The sequence below is a fragment of the Pan paniscus genome, chromosome 8 (assembly GCF_029289425.2).
Source record: "Pan paniscus chromosome 8, NHGRI_mPanPan1-v2.0_pri, whole genome shotgun sequence".
Taxonomy (NCBI): Eukaryota; Metazoa; Chordata; class Mammalia; order Primates; family Hominidae; genus Pan; species Pan paniscus.
The window spans coordinates 82,965,753-82,983,535 of NC_073257.2; the positions used below are offsets into that span (position 1 = coordinate 82,965,753).

General features: G+C 41.3%; 1 protein-coding gene across 7 annotated transcripts in view; it reads left to right on the forward strand.

Annotated features, from left to right (window-relative positions):
* The first annotated feature begins 596 nt into the window (after positions 1–596).
* The window catches only part of SGPL1 (sphingosine-1-phosphate lyase 1), a 64,239-nt gene continuing 47,052 nt past the window's right edge, over positions 597–17,783 (forward strand). Inside the window, exons 1-2 of one of the 7 annotated variants that reach the window (XM_034930754.3) lie at positions 597–839; positions 1,518–1,587. In XM_034930754.3, the coding sequence (XP_034786645.1) occupies positions 1,561–1,587 (27 nt within the window). In that variant the 5' untranslated portion in view covers positions 597–839; positions 1,518–1,560. The other 6 variants (XM_034930756.3, XM_034930755.3, XM_063607437.1 and 3 more) reach the window with 6 other exon arrangements.

The following is a 17,783-nucleotide window of genomic DNA, read 5'->3' on the forward strand; positions in this document are numbered from 1 at the left end:
CAGACAACCCTCCCGCCTCAGCATCCCCAAGTGCCGGGATTACCGACGTAAGCCACTGCACCCAGCTGAGACTTAGTTTTTTCATCTGGAAATGAAGGCGACCTTTGTGATCCCAGTGGGCCCTTGCACTTGTGTATAAGGTGATTCCCAGCACTGCTCATGAAAGTAGTGATGGCAGAGTAGCCTCTGCTCTCCATTTTATTTTTGGGGTGGGGGGGGCAGTGGTGGAGGGGAGGATGAGGATGATATTTCCATTAAATAAGTTTCCTTGTTGCTTTTCTTCAGGCACCACTGACCTCGATGGAAAAATGAAGTCCCTGGCCCAGGAAAGAGACCCAACTCTGTGGCTGTTTTGGATTAGTTTGTACAATGCCCTGCAGACCTACTCTCTCAGGAGGCTCCAAGTGACCAAATGTGACCAGAAAGTTTTTTGTCCAAGGCAGTTTGGAAGAGAAGTTGGTGACCGTCGGGATACCACAGCCGCCCCAGGACGGCCTGGTTGAGACATTCACTGGAGGGTCTGGGTGCAGCCCGCTGCCTGGCCGGTAGGCGGCGCGCACAGGCCGTGGGGCCGGGGTCTGGGCGTGCGCGCGGCTGGTAGCAGCGGGGCCGCGCACGCCAGGGTCCGGGAGCCGGGCCGGTGCCCCCGGAGCCATTTCCGGGAGGGGCGAGGCCGGCGGCTGCCGGGCCTCCAATCTCGGCGGCGGCGGCGGCGGCGGCAACAGGGGAGCCTGGGTCTCGCGGCCTGCGAGTCCGTCGCGTGCTGAGGGAGACGCGGGAGGTGGAGCCGGCCGGGTGCTCGAGGGAAGGAGACTGGAAGCTGGTTCCGGCGTGAGGAGGTGGAGGGGCCGCCGCGGGCTCCGGGGGGCGGTGAGGGTCGGGACGGAGGCGCCGCGGGGTGAGGAGAGGACAGGGGCCGGGTGGGCCGAGGGCGGGCAGAGGCGGCGGGGCGGCTGCGGCCGGGGCGGGGGCGGGCTGAAGGCGTGGGCACCAGCCGCTGAGGTCCAAGCGAGTGGACGGCGGGCGGGCGCGGGGCCGCGGTGGGGCGGGTCTGGAGCCCACGCCTGCCGCGGGGTAGGCGTGGGCGGCCAGGATTTGCTGGTCCTCCGACGGGAGGGGTGACAACGAGAGCGAGGCCGTGCTGATTCTGAAGGGAGTGCGGAGGAGGCAGGACCCTGGTAGCCTCGGCACCTTCAGCCCGGGTTAGGTGGCCTGGGCTGGGCTCCCCACCCCGATCGCGCGCAGACGGGGTGTTTCCCCTAGTTTCCACCTGGGTGGAATGCTTTGTGGGAGTCTGGGTCTGGATTCGTTTCATCAGCTGTGGGAGGGAAACCTAGTTGCAGCAGGATTTTGATTCGCTGGTCTGGGGTGCTAGGGGTGGAGTGTGATATCTGGGAGTGAAATCTGAGCCTTCAAAGGAGGGAGAGAACCATAACTTGGCTGCTCTGGCGAATCTAGGCGGGCTGGCGAGACAGTTTAAAGCTCTAGAAGTAAACAAACCTGGTTCCCTTTTACAGAGTCTGAAAAAGGGGAGCGCGGAGAGGAGGCTGGAAGAGGAAGATGCCTAGCACAGACCTTCTGATGTTGGTGAGCCTTTTGCAGACATCCTCCTGGTTCCAAGGCACTTGTCTCCGTTTTTTTAGTCCGAAGGATCCCAGTGTGTAGATTTCACCTCTGATGCTTGCTTTTGGTAGCTGAGCGTTTTGCCACCTTTTATTTTGTTTTGTTTTGTTTTTTTGGAGACGGAGTCTCACTCTGTTGCCCAGACTGGGGTGCAGTGGCATGATCTCGGCTCACCGCCACCTCTGCCTCCTGGGTTCAAGCGATTCTCCTGCCTCAGCCTCCCGAGTAGCTGGGATTACAGGCGCACGCCACCACGCCCGGCTAATTTTTGTATTTTTAGTAGAGACGGGGTTCTCCATGTTGGCCAGGCTGGTCTTGAACTCCTGACCTGTGGTGATCCACCCGCTTTGGCCTCCCGAAGTGCTGGGATTCCAGGCGTGAGCCACCGCGCCTGGCCAACCACCTTTTATTTTGGATGAATGATCAGGATGAATAAATGGCTGAATTAAATATATCAATACAGTATATGTAGAACTTAAATTATTGAAGAATCTTTTTCAAAATTATTATTATTATTTTTAAATGAGACAAGGTCTTGCTATGTTCCTCAGACCGGAGTGCAGTGGCTATTTACAGGCATAATTGTAGCTCACTGTAGCCTGGAACTCCCACTTCAAGTGATCCTCTTGCTTCAGCCTCTGGAGTAGCTAGGACTAGGAGCACAAGTCACCTCTCCTGGCTTTCTTTTTCATAATTCTTGCAGTTTTAATCCCTCCCTTCCCGTACTACCAGAGCAGTTTTGAAACCTCTATTATTACGTTTTATCAGGGTCTGCCATATACTAGTTTATCTGAGTGTTTGTCTTCCAGATTAGAGTTATGGTTCCTCGGCAGGCAGATAATCATCTTCTTTGTTTAGAGATGAATAAACACCTAGCATGGTGCTCTGAATATAGTATGTGCTTAACAAATGCTTGTTGGATTGAACCAGTATGAATTTAAGTTCTTTTGTTGGACAGAGAGGTATGCCTGCTTTAGAGCTGTTTCCTCTCCTCCTGAGATCTTTCTGTGCTGTTTTACTGAGCAGGGAAGAATAGCGTTGCTAAATGCATGTTTACCAAAATGACATTTTATTTTTGGGACTTTTATGATTCCTTATGGACTTCTTAGTGTGAGAATTATGGAGAGTTTATAGCTTTGAAATGGTGGTATAGAAAAAGTGTCCGGGTTTAGTTTTTTTTGTTTCGTTTTGTTTTGTTTTGTTTGTTTGTTTTTGAGATGGAGTTTAGCTCTTGTCTCCCAGGCTGGAGTGCAATGGCACAATCTCCGCTCATTGCAACCTTTGCCTCCCGGGTTCAAGAGATTCTCCTGCCTCAGCCTCCCGGGTAGCTGGGATTATAGGTGCACACCACCATGCCTGGGTAATTTTTGTTTTTTAATAGAGATGGGGTTTCGCTGTGTTAGCCAGGCTGGTCTCAAACTCCTAACCTCAGGTGATCCACCTGCCTTGGTCTCCCAAAGTGCTGGGATTACTTACAGGCGTGAGCCGCCGTGTCCAGCAAAGTTTGTTTGTTTGTTTGTTTTTGTCACTTCTCTGAGTGCAAAATCAGTGCTTTAAAAACAATTCATTTCTCTCTCTTTATCTCACTATCCCAGAGGGTGGGTTGGCGTCACTGGGAAACTGGCAAAAACTGGTAGTGAGATTTCCTTATGCTGGGTGCTGACATCGTAGTGGCATAACCTGTAAGGTCTGCAGGGGGGATAAAGAAGAGCGAAACTAAGTTTTGATCCATTGTGATTTGAGGCAGGGAACTAGGATAATTTTAGGTTGTATGTGAGAGACATAGATGAATACTTAGGTTATCCACAGATCCCAATGAAAAGTTCATCTAAAATAGTATCTTGCCCCAAATTTCATGGATTTTTCAGTTTTAATTAATACCCTTATATAACTTAAAATTCTTATTCAAAGACCATTATGTTAGAAATACTGGAAACTATAAGTAAGCAAAAGGAAAGGGGATTTGTTAATCTCCCCTATCTCCTACATCCCCTTCATTCCCCGCTACCCCGTGCAGTAATTTATCACCCAGAAATAACCGCTGTGAGCATCTTGGATGGTTAATGCAGAGTGACTTGTAGCAATTGACAGTTTCTGTTTATCCTCTTACAGAAGGATATGTTTATGTAAATTATAGGTTCTTATATGTAAGATATTTCCCCATGCACAGAGATATGGTTATTACTTCTAGGGCCTATGCATTTACTTTAACAGAACAATGACTGCTTTTACTCGGAATATTAACTTTGGAATCAGTTTTCTTTTGAGGTATTTCTCTAGCTGTTGCCACCACCTTTCACCTCCTCACCTGTTAATTTAGAATGTTTAGGAGGGTTGCTTTGCTTGTTGCTGTAAGGAATTAATCCACATAGATGCGAGTGGCCCTAAGCAGTCATCACTTTCTGAAGACAACATACATGTTGCATGAAGTGCTTTCACTTGAAAAGTTGTCATTCATTCCTTGACTGTAATGTATAATACTATTTGGAACTAACTGGTAAAGAACCAATAACCATGGCTGGGTTTTCAGTAGCACACTAACCCATCATTCTATGAGGTGTTTCTCTAGCTACTTTATATGATATGTAAGACATGTTCTTGGCCCTCCACCTGGGAAGAAAGGACCTAAGTGAATAAAAAAATAACCTCAGTGCAGTGCAGCATCTCAGAATTAGAAATAGTCTTAGAAGTCATGGGATGCAGCTTTTTTTTTTTTTTTTTTTGAGACAAGGTCTCACTCTGATGCCCAGGCTGGAGTGCAGTGGCATGATCTCAGCTTACTGCATCCTCAATCTCTGAGGCTCAGATGATCCTTCCACCTCAGCCTCCTGAGTAGCTGGGATGACAGGCACATGCCACCACGCCCGGCTGATTTTTGTATTTTTTTTTTGTAGAGATGGTAGTTTGCCATGTTACCCAGGCTGGTATCTAACTCCTGGGCTCAAGGGATCCAACCGCCTGCCTTGGCCTCCCAAAGTGCTGGATTACAGGCATGAGCCACTGTACCTGGCCTGTGATGCAGCTTATATTATACATGAATCTGTTGAAGAGTATCTCTGATAAATGGATATCCAGTCTCCCATCTTTTCTGCTAATGGAATAAGTGAGCAAAAGCTAGGAAACAATACAAGGTGGATTCAGGAATAGTAATGTTAACTCTGATAGCTAACATTTATTGAGCATTTATTACATGTTAAGTGTAGGAATACTGTACTTATTTAATTTTCACAAAAACCTTTTGGTATCCTTCTTTTACAGATGAAAAACGAGGCTTATAGAGAGTAACCACAGCAGTTGAGTGGTGGAGCCAAGTTTGACCTCAGTTGGTCTGACTTCAGATCCCTCCCTCTTGCCTACTTTGTGTCCTTACCCCTGGTAAGGGTAGAGGTTGCTGACCATTGTGACTGATGGGAGAGGGTCTGTGTGGAGCAGATGGGATAGGATAGCTCCACCCTCTAGGGGGCACTTTGGGAATGGGGGACTGGGGGAGGAGGGAGTCTTTTTTCTTCTAGTGTAGTCTGAAAATACATGTTTTATTATTAAATTATTATTAAATCTTGTTTATTGGGTCAGGCGTGGTGGCTCATGCCTGTAATTCCAGCACTTTGGGAGGCTCAGGCAGGCAGAGTACTTGAGGCCAGGTGTTCTAGACCAGCGTGGTCAACATGGCGAAACTCTGTCTCTACTAAAAATACAAAAATTAGCTGGGCATGGTGGCGTACACTTGTATTCCCGGCTATTTAGGAGGCTGAGGCAAGAGAATTGCTTGAACCCGGGAGGTGGAGGTTGCAGTGAGCTGAAGCTGCACCATTACACTCCAGCCTGGGCGACAGAGCGAGACTGTCTCAAAAAAAAAAAATTTGTGTTTTATTTTCTTTTACGTCGCATTTAATGAATTATATTGAAATTTTAAAACTTGTGTCTGCAGGCATAGTGTTATAATCTTTAAATGCCATGTCAGAATAGCAAAAGAGATTACAGAATATTTGTTATAAAAAGAGGGCATTGGGTCATAGAGTTGAAGACTACTTTTGTGGACAGTATGCTGTGAGAGAAAACCTGGAGATGACCTGGAGTCCACATATAACAAGCCTTGAATCCAGACTGACAGGCTCGGGCTATCAGCCCTCAGTGTGTTCCTGCCCTCAATTTTGTTATCATTTGATTAGGATAGTTTGCTTGCCTTTTTCCATTTGCTCGTATGTGATGTGTCATAGACTGCAGTACTTTCCACCAGTGTCTCATAGAGAATAAAATGAGTATGTTCATCTGCTGAGAGTTGTGATGATGTCAGAGGGAATTCAAGTCAGACAGCTTTGTAGCAGCCTTTCTCCCCCTTGGCAACCATTCTTTTTATTCATACTCTCCTCCTTGGTGCTAGAGGGTGGTATCACTTTGCAAGTTGCCAAATATTTGTAGTTTTTAAGAAAAAGGTATTTTATAAAGCCAGTCTACCCCTTAGGTGGCTTTTTTCTTTTCTCATCAGAAAATGATGACTAAATTAGCTGATATTCATAGATGAATCAAGGTTAGCGTGTGCACCCTGGTAGTGCTAGGTGGGGTTTGAGTGATAATTGCTTATCTAGGGCAGTGGTTCTTGACCAGGGGCAATTTTGCCGTCTGGGTGACATTTGACAATGTCTAGAGACATTTTGGGTTGTTACACCTGAAGGGTTCTGCTGGCATCTAGTGGGTAGAGGCTAGGGATGCAACCAAACACCTTACAATGCACAGTTTCCTGCAAACAAGAATTATCTGGCCTAGAATGTCAATAGTGGTGAGGTTGAGAAACTGGTATGAAGTTTCTTACCATAGATACCTGGATATCTGTGTAGTCTATGCTTTCATATGGGTGGGGGAGTGATTCTCTTCTTGGAGGTTAACGTGTCTGTTATTGTCTCACTTGGGGTTATTTTGCCCATGGGTCAAGCCTTGCTGCTCAGGAATATATATTGGAGATGGTGCAGCATGATCTTTTATAGCAATGCAGAATTCTTAAGAAATGCTGTCCTTTGCAACATTTCTGCACCACTCTTTTCTTGATTTGCAAACAGCAAGCTTCCCTCAGTTTTGTTTTTTGGGTTCAAAAATTGAATCTTTCCAGGTCCTTGAGCGTCTTTATCTGTGACCCTTGAATCTTTTTCAGGGATGCTTTCTTTCTGAATCTCAAGTGGGATTTAAGCAATAAACTGAAAGATTGACCTTAGGAGCTCTGTTCTATTATTTGAGCCTTGTGTCTTGTTTGTAGGATTTGCTAGAAGAAGGGGAAAATTCATTGGGATTGTTGATAGGACATTAAAAAATTTGTTGACATTTGAGTGGCCATTGCAGGATGAACACTGTATTTGGCAGTCTCCCAGTGTTATAGATGAAACAGAGCTGTAATAATTTCCACAGCCTTTGGTTTAAAGGAAAAGAGGGTTATAAACAGATAGAATCCAAATCCCAGTATTTGACTTAGCTTTTCAGTCTATGTGTCAGGAATTTTTAGTAATATTTATCTTCTTAATTAGGTTTTACCCAATCTAATATTATATACAGTTTGTGCACATTGGTGGCAGAATTGAGAATCAGCCTGGGTTTAAGAATTTCCATAGGGAATTGATGTGAATCAGTCTGTATGTGTAAATGTACAGAACCCAATTACTGAGATAAATACCATGCTGTGGGGGAAGGGGAGATAGGGGCCCTCTGAGAAGATGGAATGGTGAAGGCTGCGAGTAGTTTGTGGATATATCAGTCATATCTTGGCATAATCCAACAGCATACTAAGGGATCAAGGGACTATTTTCAAGGCTGAGCAGGTTTAAGGAAAACATCTAGGTGAAACATCTAGGGGCTAGCTAGCAATAGGAGAGCCATTATCACTCTTTTTTTTTTTGTCATGGCAATTTCACTGAAGCTTTTATTGCCTCTATTGGTAATATGACAGGGACTGTAAGAAACACAAGTGAACTTACAGAGATATGCAGATGATATTCACTAAAGATAATCTTCATCTCAAGTATTTTTTATATGTGGGCACTTCTAATTTTATACATTTTTCTATTTAAAAAGCATTACATTTTAAAATTTGTACCTGTTTTGACATTTGGCAAAAAGGAAACTGTACCTATGGTTCAGTTTAAAACAAAGAATCAGCATGGGGAGTTTACCGGAATGAGGACTGAAACACTTAGGAGTTAAAGCAATTCAAGGGGCGTGTGTGTGTCTCTCTCTTTCTCCGTCAATCTCTCTCACTCTCTCTGGCTGTCTCACAGACACAGACTCAAACACACACAGCCATATGTGTAATCATTTTTTAGTACAAAATATTCCCTGTAGCCAGACATTTATCTTCAGAATAATCACACCACATTAAATCAGTCTTCTCTTTTCAGCCCTAGTAAAAGTTTTGTTTAATTCTAAGATGCCATCATAGTGAACAACCTTAACTTTTATCCTACATAATTATATTCAAAGCTTTATGTATTTTTGTTTATAATTACACAGTAATTATAAATGTTTAGTACCAACCTGATGACAAACACTATTTTGTTGAAAAGGTTTTGCATTTAAAAAGAAAAATATGTAAAATCCAAGGCACTAGGCCACGAACCAATATCAGACTTTTAAAGAAAACACTTTATATTGAAAAAAAAAAAAAAAAAAAGCTAATGGGATCTCATTTCAAAACACAGCATATGTGAATTAATCAATCTGAAACCAATAACCATAACTCAAAATCTTCAAGACAGGAAACAAAACAGTACATATATATAGATATATAGATATATATATCTTTTAAAAATTTTTCATAATTGAAGTTCCTCTTTATATTTACAAAAAAATCAGGAAATACTGAAAGCAGCAAGATTCTTCTTTTTCTTTTTTCTTTTAATAACCAATTCCAGTAGCCTGAATAGAAATTTTCAGATTTTTCTTTTGGTAAAACTGCATTCTTGAATTAAAGTTATGATTGGAATATTAATATGTCTATAGGGAAAGCTTTCTAGTCTGTTTCAAAATCATGTAAATAAAAAGCAGTTTTGATATGTCATTGTTTCTTAAAATAATTTCCATGTTTGCATAAAATGTACTGCTATTCTAAGTACATTCCTTTGTTAATATCAACCCTAGACCTTAGAGAGTGCCTGGATATATATCCCAAGCAGAATCTGTTCCTATCAAAAGACCATAATCATCAAACATTTGAAGTATTACATTTCTAGCCTGCCTTACGGAAATGTTTAAGAAAGCAAGAAACCCTTCTTCACATGTCAGTAAGTGAACAGGGAAATGACCATTTTCAGCATAAAAGCAGCTCATGGGTCTTGTAATGAAAAAAATACATACAAGATAGCATTCTGCTTTGATGAGAAAACTGAGCTAATCTGAGTGAAACAAAAACAGTAAAGAGACTAGAAGCCAGATTGGTATTTTGCATCATGTATGCTTGTTTGAAAATCTTTGCTCCTGAAGTAAATATTTGGCAACCACAGTGATTAGCAACCACAATTTCAACAAAATAATAAGTCATTGAAAATGGCCTATTTGTCTGAAAGAGCAATACCTATATTATAAAGATTGAACTTCATGGCTCATTACAGCCATTTTCAAAATTTAACTGCAACTATCTTCTTATAAATTAAGAGAGTTTAATTTGTGTTCCATAGTGCGATGACAAAAAAAAAGTAAAAACAAAACAAAAAAACCCTCATGCCTAAATTTAGAATATTGTATTATGTAGCAATCCAAAACATTCAAAACAAATTAAATAGTTTAACTTATGTGACAGGCAGATAAGCATTTCAAAAGCATAATGAAGTCCAATTATGTAGTGCATAATGTAGACAGGAGAAGAATCTAACATTATGCAGACATTTTCTAAATAAAAGCTCCCTGTAGGACAGCTATATATAAACATGGGTAAGGTAAGCGCAGACTAGTTCTGTGGAACCTTTTGAAATCAAGAGTCTAAAACACAATACATTTTTCAGGTAGGCACCAAGTTATCCTAAAAAATTTTCATGTTGGTTATTCTGACATTGTTTTTTCTCTTTTTTTTTTTTTTTTTGAGACAAGTCTTGCTCTGTCGCCCAGGCTAGAGTGCAGTGGCTCGATCTCGGCTCACTGCAACCTCCACCTCCTGGGTTCAAGTGATTCTCCTGCCTCAGCCTCCCAAGTAGCTGGGATTACACTCTTAAGCCTGTGAGAGGGCAAGGAAGGGAGTAGTTTCTGGAACTTTGAGACAGTTGAGATGAAGGAGAAGGTAACCTGTAGGAATGCCAGCCAGTGACCCAGTAGGAAAGGAATCAAGGGGAATAAATACTTCAAACTCTTTTCCTACCCTCTGATCTCCTGCTGTAGCCTCCCGTTGGTCTAATACAACTGGAAACCAGAGGTTAAGGAGTCTGGTTGATTTAATTCAGAGGGTGGAATCCGGAGGCACATAGCCGAGCTGGAAAATGCTGGATGGAGGATCTGGAGGAGGAGATCATCTGGAGGGGAGAACACCCAGCATGCTGGAGTTGAGAGGTCTAGTTTGTCTTAAAAGGCACAAATGAGGAGATAATTCTTGAACAGAATCTTGAAGGTGGATAGGATATGGATTATAGAAAGGGAATGTTCCCACTGATTTTAACAGGATAGATTCAGAGGCACACAGTTGCCACAGCTTTGGCAAGCCCAAAGCTGCTTTGTTCCAGTAGTAGCCTTAGAATCTTAATTGCCTGGAGGGCCTTTAGAAGTACTGCAGTCCAGCTTTCTTGCTGCCTAGGAATCCCTCTACAATGCCCTGTGAGGAGTGAGTGCTACATACTTTCTCAGGGGGTTCTTTCCACTGTTGGACAGCTTTAATTTTTAGAAAATTTTTCATGTGTCCAGATCACTGAATGCATCAGCTAGAATTAGGTTTGAGTGTATATAACAGAAAAACCTAAAGTAATAGAGATTTTTTTAAAAGATATAAATATATTTCTTTAAGAGAAAACTGGCCTGGCGCGGTGGCTCACGCCTGTAATCCCAACACTTTGGGAGGCCGAAGTGGGCGGATCACTTGAAGCCAGAAGTCAAGATCAGCCTGGGCAATGTGGTGAAACCCCGTCTTTACTAAAAATACAAAAATTAGCCGGGTGTGGTGGTGGGTGCCTGTAATCCCAGCTACTCAGGAGGCTGAGGCATGAGAATCGCTTGAACCCGGGAGGTGGAGGTTGCAGTGAGCCGAGGTCACGCTACCGCACTCCAGCCTGGACAACAGAGTGAGACTCTCTCAAATTACAACACAATACAATACAATACAACACAACACAACAATACAATACAATACAGTACTACAGTACAATACAATACAATGCAATGCCAATACAATTCCATTCCATTCCATTCATTCCCATTCCATTCCATGCCGATAAGGCCATTCCTGAGTCTTTGAGGTGCCAGGCTGCTTCTGTCTGTCATTCCGCTATCAGTAGTGCATCCCCTCCTGGGCCAGGGTAGCTGCCTGGGGTTCCACCTGTCAGGTTCATGTTTCATTCATGAAGAGGAAGAGGAAAGGGAAAAAGAAGGGCTTGCCCTCCATTTTAATTAAAAATTATTTTGGAATTTATTATACGTGCAGAAGAGTATAGAAAGCACATATCTACATTTTAATGAACAATAATAAAACAGCGATACCAGATTAGGATATAAACCATTTATCTCTAACTCTACGCTTCACCCTGTTACAGATATTTCCATTCTTCCCCTCTAGGGATAACCCCATCCTGACTTTTATAATTATTCCCTTGCCTTTTTAAAAATAGTTTTAACCACCTGTGTATGCATCCTAAGTTTAGTTTGTTTTTTTTTAAACTTGATGTAAATGGATGCATATGTATTTTTATTTTTGTGATTTTCCTGTGTTGCTCAGTATTCATGCGATCCATGTTATTGCATGTAGTTTAAGTTCATTCATTTTTATTGCTGTATATATAGTATTTTATTGTGTGACTAAACTGCAGTTATTTATCCATTTGACTTATAATTCACATTTGGGTTGTTTCCAATTTGAGGCTTTTTCAAACATTGCTGTTATGAGCGTTCTTATATAACAAGTGATCACAAGTGCAAGAGTTTTTCTGGGATTTGTGCCTAGGAGTGGAATTGCTGATTGTAAAGGCGTACATGCCTAACTTCACTAGATATTGCTAAACTTTTCTAAAGAGGCCAATACAATTTATACCACTATCAACAATATATGAGAGTTATTTCCACCCAACTTGGCAAACCTGATATTTATAAAGCTTATTTTTTGACAATCTGGTAAGCAGATAAATGTAATTGTAATTTCCGTATGCATTTCCTGATAACTGATGTGGTTAAGTACCCTTTTCAATGTTTACCAACCACTTGGATTTTCTGTTTTGTGGCTGCCTCTTCAAGTCATATGCCTTATCAGTTATTTCTCCTTTTTAGTTCTATTATTAATAGATTTTGCTGTATATTTGCTGAGATTTTGTTACTAGGTGCATTCAGATTTAAAATTGTTACATCTTGTAAGTTGAGCTTTTCATATAATTTGCTTTTTGACATAATATAGCTACATCAGCTTTTTGTCATGAAATAGGAAACTTCAAATGTATGATAAACGAATGAGTTGCCTGTTAGGATAGGCAGAAACTGCAGAACAATCCTAGCCCATTATTCAGGCTTTATGTATCAGCGATTTGTTCCGTTATCCCATAAAGTGAATGAGTCATTTTTGAGTTTAAAAAAATCATAGGGCTTTTTTTTTGAGGTCCAATTTGCATACAGTAAAAGGCACAAATCTTAATTATCCAGGTCAGTAAATATTTATGTATGAATATACTTCCAGATCAAGATATTAAACATTTCCAGCACTCCAGCCAGCTTCTTAATGTCCCTCCCAGTTGATACCTACCAAAGGTTTTGCTTAGTTTTGCTGATTTTGAACTTTACATAAAGTGGAAACATACAGTATATTCTCTTTTGTGAGTGGCCTTTTTGCTCAACATTGTGTTTGTGAGATTCAGTCATGTTCTTAGGTAGCATTAGTTTTTCTTTCTTATTGCTGTGTAGTGTTACAATGTATAACTATATTATAACTTAATTTGTTCTGTAGTTGTAGAACATTTATGTTTCTAGTTTTTTGGCTATTGTGAATGACACTGCTGCCTTCTTGAACATGTCTTGGTAAACATAAAATGTAGAGTTGCTGTGTGGTAACGTGTACTGCCAAACAGATTTCCAAAGTGGTTGTACTAATTTACGCTACCAGAGTTTTAATATATAACTTCTTGATTTAGCTTTGGGCAGCAAATGTTAAATTTCTGTCATCTGCATACCACACATGGAGAAGAGCACTGAGAACTCTTTCCTGAAGTTGTATAGGCACTTTTATTTTATTTTTTATTTTTATTTTTTTCTGGGACAGGGTTTCACCCTGTTGCCCAGGCAGGAGTGCGGTGGTGCGATCATGGCTTCCTGCAGCCTTGAACTCTGGGTCTCTAACCATCCTCATTGAGAAGCCTCGGCTTCCTAAAGTGCTGCGATTATGGGTGTGAGCCACTGTACCCAGCCTGTACAAGCAATTCTAAAATGTGAAATGCCCTTCCTTTTCTGTAATTTCCCCAGAGAGTAAAGCCTACTGCATTCTTGTTTATCTAGTCTGTAAATGTTAATACACAGTTGATGGGAACAAAGCAACCTTAGTTCTTTTTGAGTATGAAAAGGACCCTGTTAAGGGCAGAATTTAAAATATTTGTAGTAGTTAATTCTCAGGTTAAAATCATAATCTTCTAGAATGCTTTAGATTCTAAGTGGCTATTGTAATAACACTTTATACTCAATATTGGGGGACCATGTTTTTTGGAGGCTTTCACTGAAGCATTTAATTCCATTCTTTTGAATTCGTTTTGACAGATGGGTCTAAAAAGGAATAGATCAATTCTGTATTGAATTCCAGTCTTAATGGCACCGAGTCTTTGAGACAATTGAGGCAAATTGGAAATTCTGTTTTCACATTCTTCTGAAAGGGGATGCCTTTCAGAAGTGTCCTGAAGGGCGCTGGGGAGGGCAAATATGAGGATGCCAGGGTAAGTCTGCTCCCTGTCTGGCTGTGTTGGGCCAGAGTGGAAGAAAGCCTAAGACTCTGTTACCCAGCCCTTTCTGAAAACATTTTCAAATGCTTTCCCAACAATCATGACCACAAGAGTCAACAGTCTGTTTGGATGACTGAAAACACACAGGTTTACGATCTGTAAAGATAGTAGGTAAGTGATTTAATCATGTTGTATAGGTAGGCCAGAGGGCACTCGCAGCCTTCTGATTGATTTAATAGATTGTTGAAGATTAAGAGTTGACTTAACATCTCTCTTAGAAAACTGAGAAATAGCTCATTACTAAGGTGTGTTTTATTACCACCGTCTGTAAGAAAATACAACATAGGCATGGGAATCAAACTAGTTAAAGCCTCTTCCAGCTCCTTTGTGACTGGGAAGGTTACTTTTCCTTGTTGCTTATTGAAGAGAAAAGGAAAATGTTTATCATTGGATAATTCAGGTTCACTGAATATTTAATGAGTGTTTATTATCTGCAGTCATTTTCTTATTACCTTATCTCATTTAATATTCACAACAACCCTGTGAGTGGACGATGGTATCTTTTTTTTTTTCCCCCTGAACTTTTTGTTGAATTATCCCAATGGCTTCTATTTTTGCAGATGAGCAAAGTCCAGTTGCGTAGAGGTTTAGTGTTGTGCCACACATCACACAGCTTCTAAGTGAGAGTTAAAATTAGAGCTGAAGGTTTTGATTACCAGTCCAGACTTTCTAGGACACCACAGCTGCCTTTCTGTAGAACAGATTAACATGACTCTCAGAGTCCACAAGAGTAGTGGTGAGGTGTCAGTTCAGGGGAATACTCAAAGGTCACTGTCCTTTTCAGGTATCTGGGTAGTTGCTACAGTATGTGCTTAGGAATTGCTGGATAAAAAAATATTCTTTAAAATCTCATCATTTTAGTAGTTAATAATCCTGGTTATAAACTCGTAAAAATACACCTTTAGGCAAGTTATTCTTAGGTAGTTATGGTTGCTTTCATTTGGAGTCCAGAGCTTTGCTCTCTATTTCTGGAGTTGCAATTTCTGCTGTCCTTGGCCCATTTAAAAACTTTTTCAGAAGGCCTTTTACATTTTATTTTTTTATTAAAAGAAAGCCTGTGAATCCAAAGAATCTTAGGTGGTTTCTTAGCTGAAGGGACATTTGGTGAACACAAATGGAACTGTTAGGTCATGATGCTTTTTTAAGTGTACAACTCTGGTGTTTTGTATATTCACAGTTGTGCAGCCATCCCCACGATCAATTTTAGGACATTTTCCAAAGAAACCCAGTACTCAGCAGTCACTTCCTTATTTCCTTCTCACCAGTCCTCAGCAACTACCAGTCTACTTTCTGTAGATTTGCTTAGTCAGGACACTTCATATAAATACAATCATACAGTAAATATGTGGTCTTTCCTGATTGACTTCCTGATTAACCATTCGTTTAATGGTTTCAAGGTTCATCCATGTTGTAGCATGGATCAGAACTGCACTCCTTTTTATTGCAGTTACAGCGCTTTTCCTACAGAATTTTAAGTAATGGATATATCTAACAATGTCTCTTGTTCTCACCTACAGGAGACACAGGATCTTGGGCTCACTTTACTTATATAGGACCTTTTGTAATACCGAGGCTATTTCTATGCTTTATTGTAGAACAGAAGTTATTAACTGGGGAATATGGACCTTTATGACTGGCCTTTAGGATGTCCTGAATTCTTTGTAATTATATAAGATTTTATGTTCACAAGCATTTTCTGGGCGTCGGAGGAGTCTGTGGAACAGCAAAGATCTCTAGCTTTTGTTAAAAGATAATTTTCGGAAGTAATATCCTGACTCTTATACAGATATAAAATGAACATATGTTGAAGATTTTATTTTACTCCAAAAGAGGAAACCAGGCAGATGTTATAACTAGTTCAAAGGAGAGGTCCAAAAAGCTGCTCATTTATGGATCAGGAATATCAAATGAATGTGCAAATAGAGGCAAAACAACTCTCTGTCGTAGGGGTAGGAAAGTCAGGTGAAACTTCACCTGGCAGGGCAGAATTTGCATATTTAGGGATCTAGATTACTTTGCACTGCTATCAGTTATCTACAACTTTCAGAGCTGTAAACAGCCTCCTCATAATCAGAATCTGGTAACCCGGAGGGGCGTCCCAGATAATGCATAATTTTTCACTGGAAACCGTAGGGAAAAACTCTCTCCTCTACTCTCACACCACAACAATCAACACAGAAGACTTCCGTGACCAAACGTGTGGGATTTTTTTCCCCACACTCCAAGCAGCAGACATCACTGGGTGTCGCCTAATTCAGTTCTGACACCGTCTACCTGGAGATAGCATCAGATCTATGGGTTGAGGGCTCAGTCCCAACCCATACCTGTCTCCCCCAACCCCAACCTGTCACAAGTCTGGTCCTTCAAAATGTCTGACTGACTGTCTTCAAGGTGAGGTTCCCATGACCTCCTCTTGGATTGGATTAATTTGCTGGAACAGCTCACAGAACTCAGGGAAACATTTACTTAGGTTTACAGGTTTATTTTAAGGGATACTGCAAATGTTACAAATGAAGAGATGCATGGGGCAAGGTATAGGGGAAGGGGTGTGGAGCTTCCATGCCTCCCTGGGTGTGCCACCCTCCAGGAACCTCCATGTGTTCAGCTATCCAGAGGCTCTCTGAACCCTGTCCTTTTGGGTTTTTATGGAGGCTTCGTTACATAGGCATGATTGACAACCATGTAGAAATGTGACTGGACACAGGAGGCATGATCTCATACTAATAGACTGACCGGAAACCCAGCAAGGCCTGTCTGTTCAGGTTGTCGCTGGCCTTTCTGTGCAGCCTGCCTTCCTCCAGAATATGGGGCACAACCCTCCCAGGAATGAGGGTTTTTTGGCCCACAGTTGGACTAGAGTCTTGCTTTGAGGCAGGTAAAAGAGGACAGGAGAAGGTTGAGAGAGATTCTGTTTCCTGAGGCCCAAAGTGCCCCAGCATTATAATAGAAGACTATAACAAGGGCTATGGGGGTTATGAACCAGGAACCATGGATGCAAACCAATATATACGTATAACATCACAGAAGCACACTTTCCTGCTCACTTTCAATAGATATCACAAAGTTTGAAACTCTTCCAAATATTAATTTTAAATTAAATTTACTCAGCTGCTTGCTTCAGCTTTTAAAAGTAGGTTCTTGGTAATTTCGAAGATGCACTTTCCAAAGGGTGTTTATATAGTTGAAGGTCAGTCAGAGACCTAGGGATAGGTCCCTGCTTATTCTTTTGAGCAGGCTTACGTGTTGGAAATCTCTAGAGAAATAGCTTTAGTTCGGTTACACTTCTCAGCAAATATTCAGTATTCCTCATCTCTAATAGCAGCATGACTGTTGTAGGGAAGGAATTTCCACAAATGGTTATGAAAAGTCTAAGTGTCTTAACTCCGAGACAAAGATAGAGAATTCTGTTAGTAAGATAAGTATGGGACTGGAGAAGTCAGCTAACCTCTGCCCTTCCCCAATCGTGATATGCTCAGAGAAGTTAAGACTTCTTTCTGTGTGAGAAATACGGGATCTTTTCCACTAGATCTTGCTTATTATCCAAGAAATTATCATTTCTAGTTTTAGAGAATGATGAAACTCATTTGTGCTTTGAAATATAACCTGTATACATGTGCACAGTAAGTCATTTAGCTATTTATTGTCAGACTCTGGGAGTTCATAGCAAACTTAGCAACATTCCATGTGCAAATTTGTATATTTTTCCCCCCATATCTTACCTACTTGCCTTAGGCTGGGAGTCTATTTTCCTACAAAACTGGTAATTGCTCTTATCTCTGTGTCCTTCAGTGTGTTCCTCTGCTTATTGAATTCAGTTTTATGCATTTAGTCTTCTCTCCTAGTATAAGCTGCTCCTGATACTTTTAAAAATGTATTTCAGAAGAGAGGTGCTCAGAATTGTTACTTAACAGAATCAGCATCTCCCTTTACTTGATGCTTGTCCTGACCACAAGTACATTAATAAAGTGACCATTTAGCAGTGTTTCGGGTTCAGCTTTTAGGAACTTAGAAGCTGTGGTT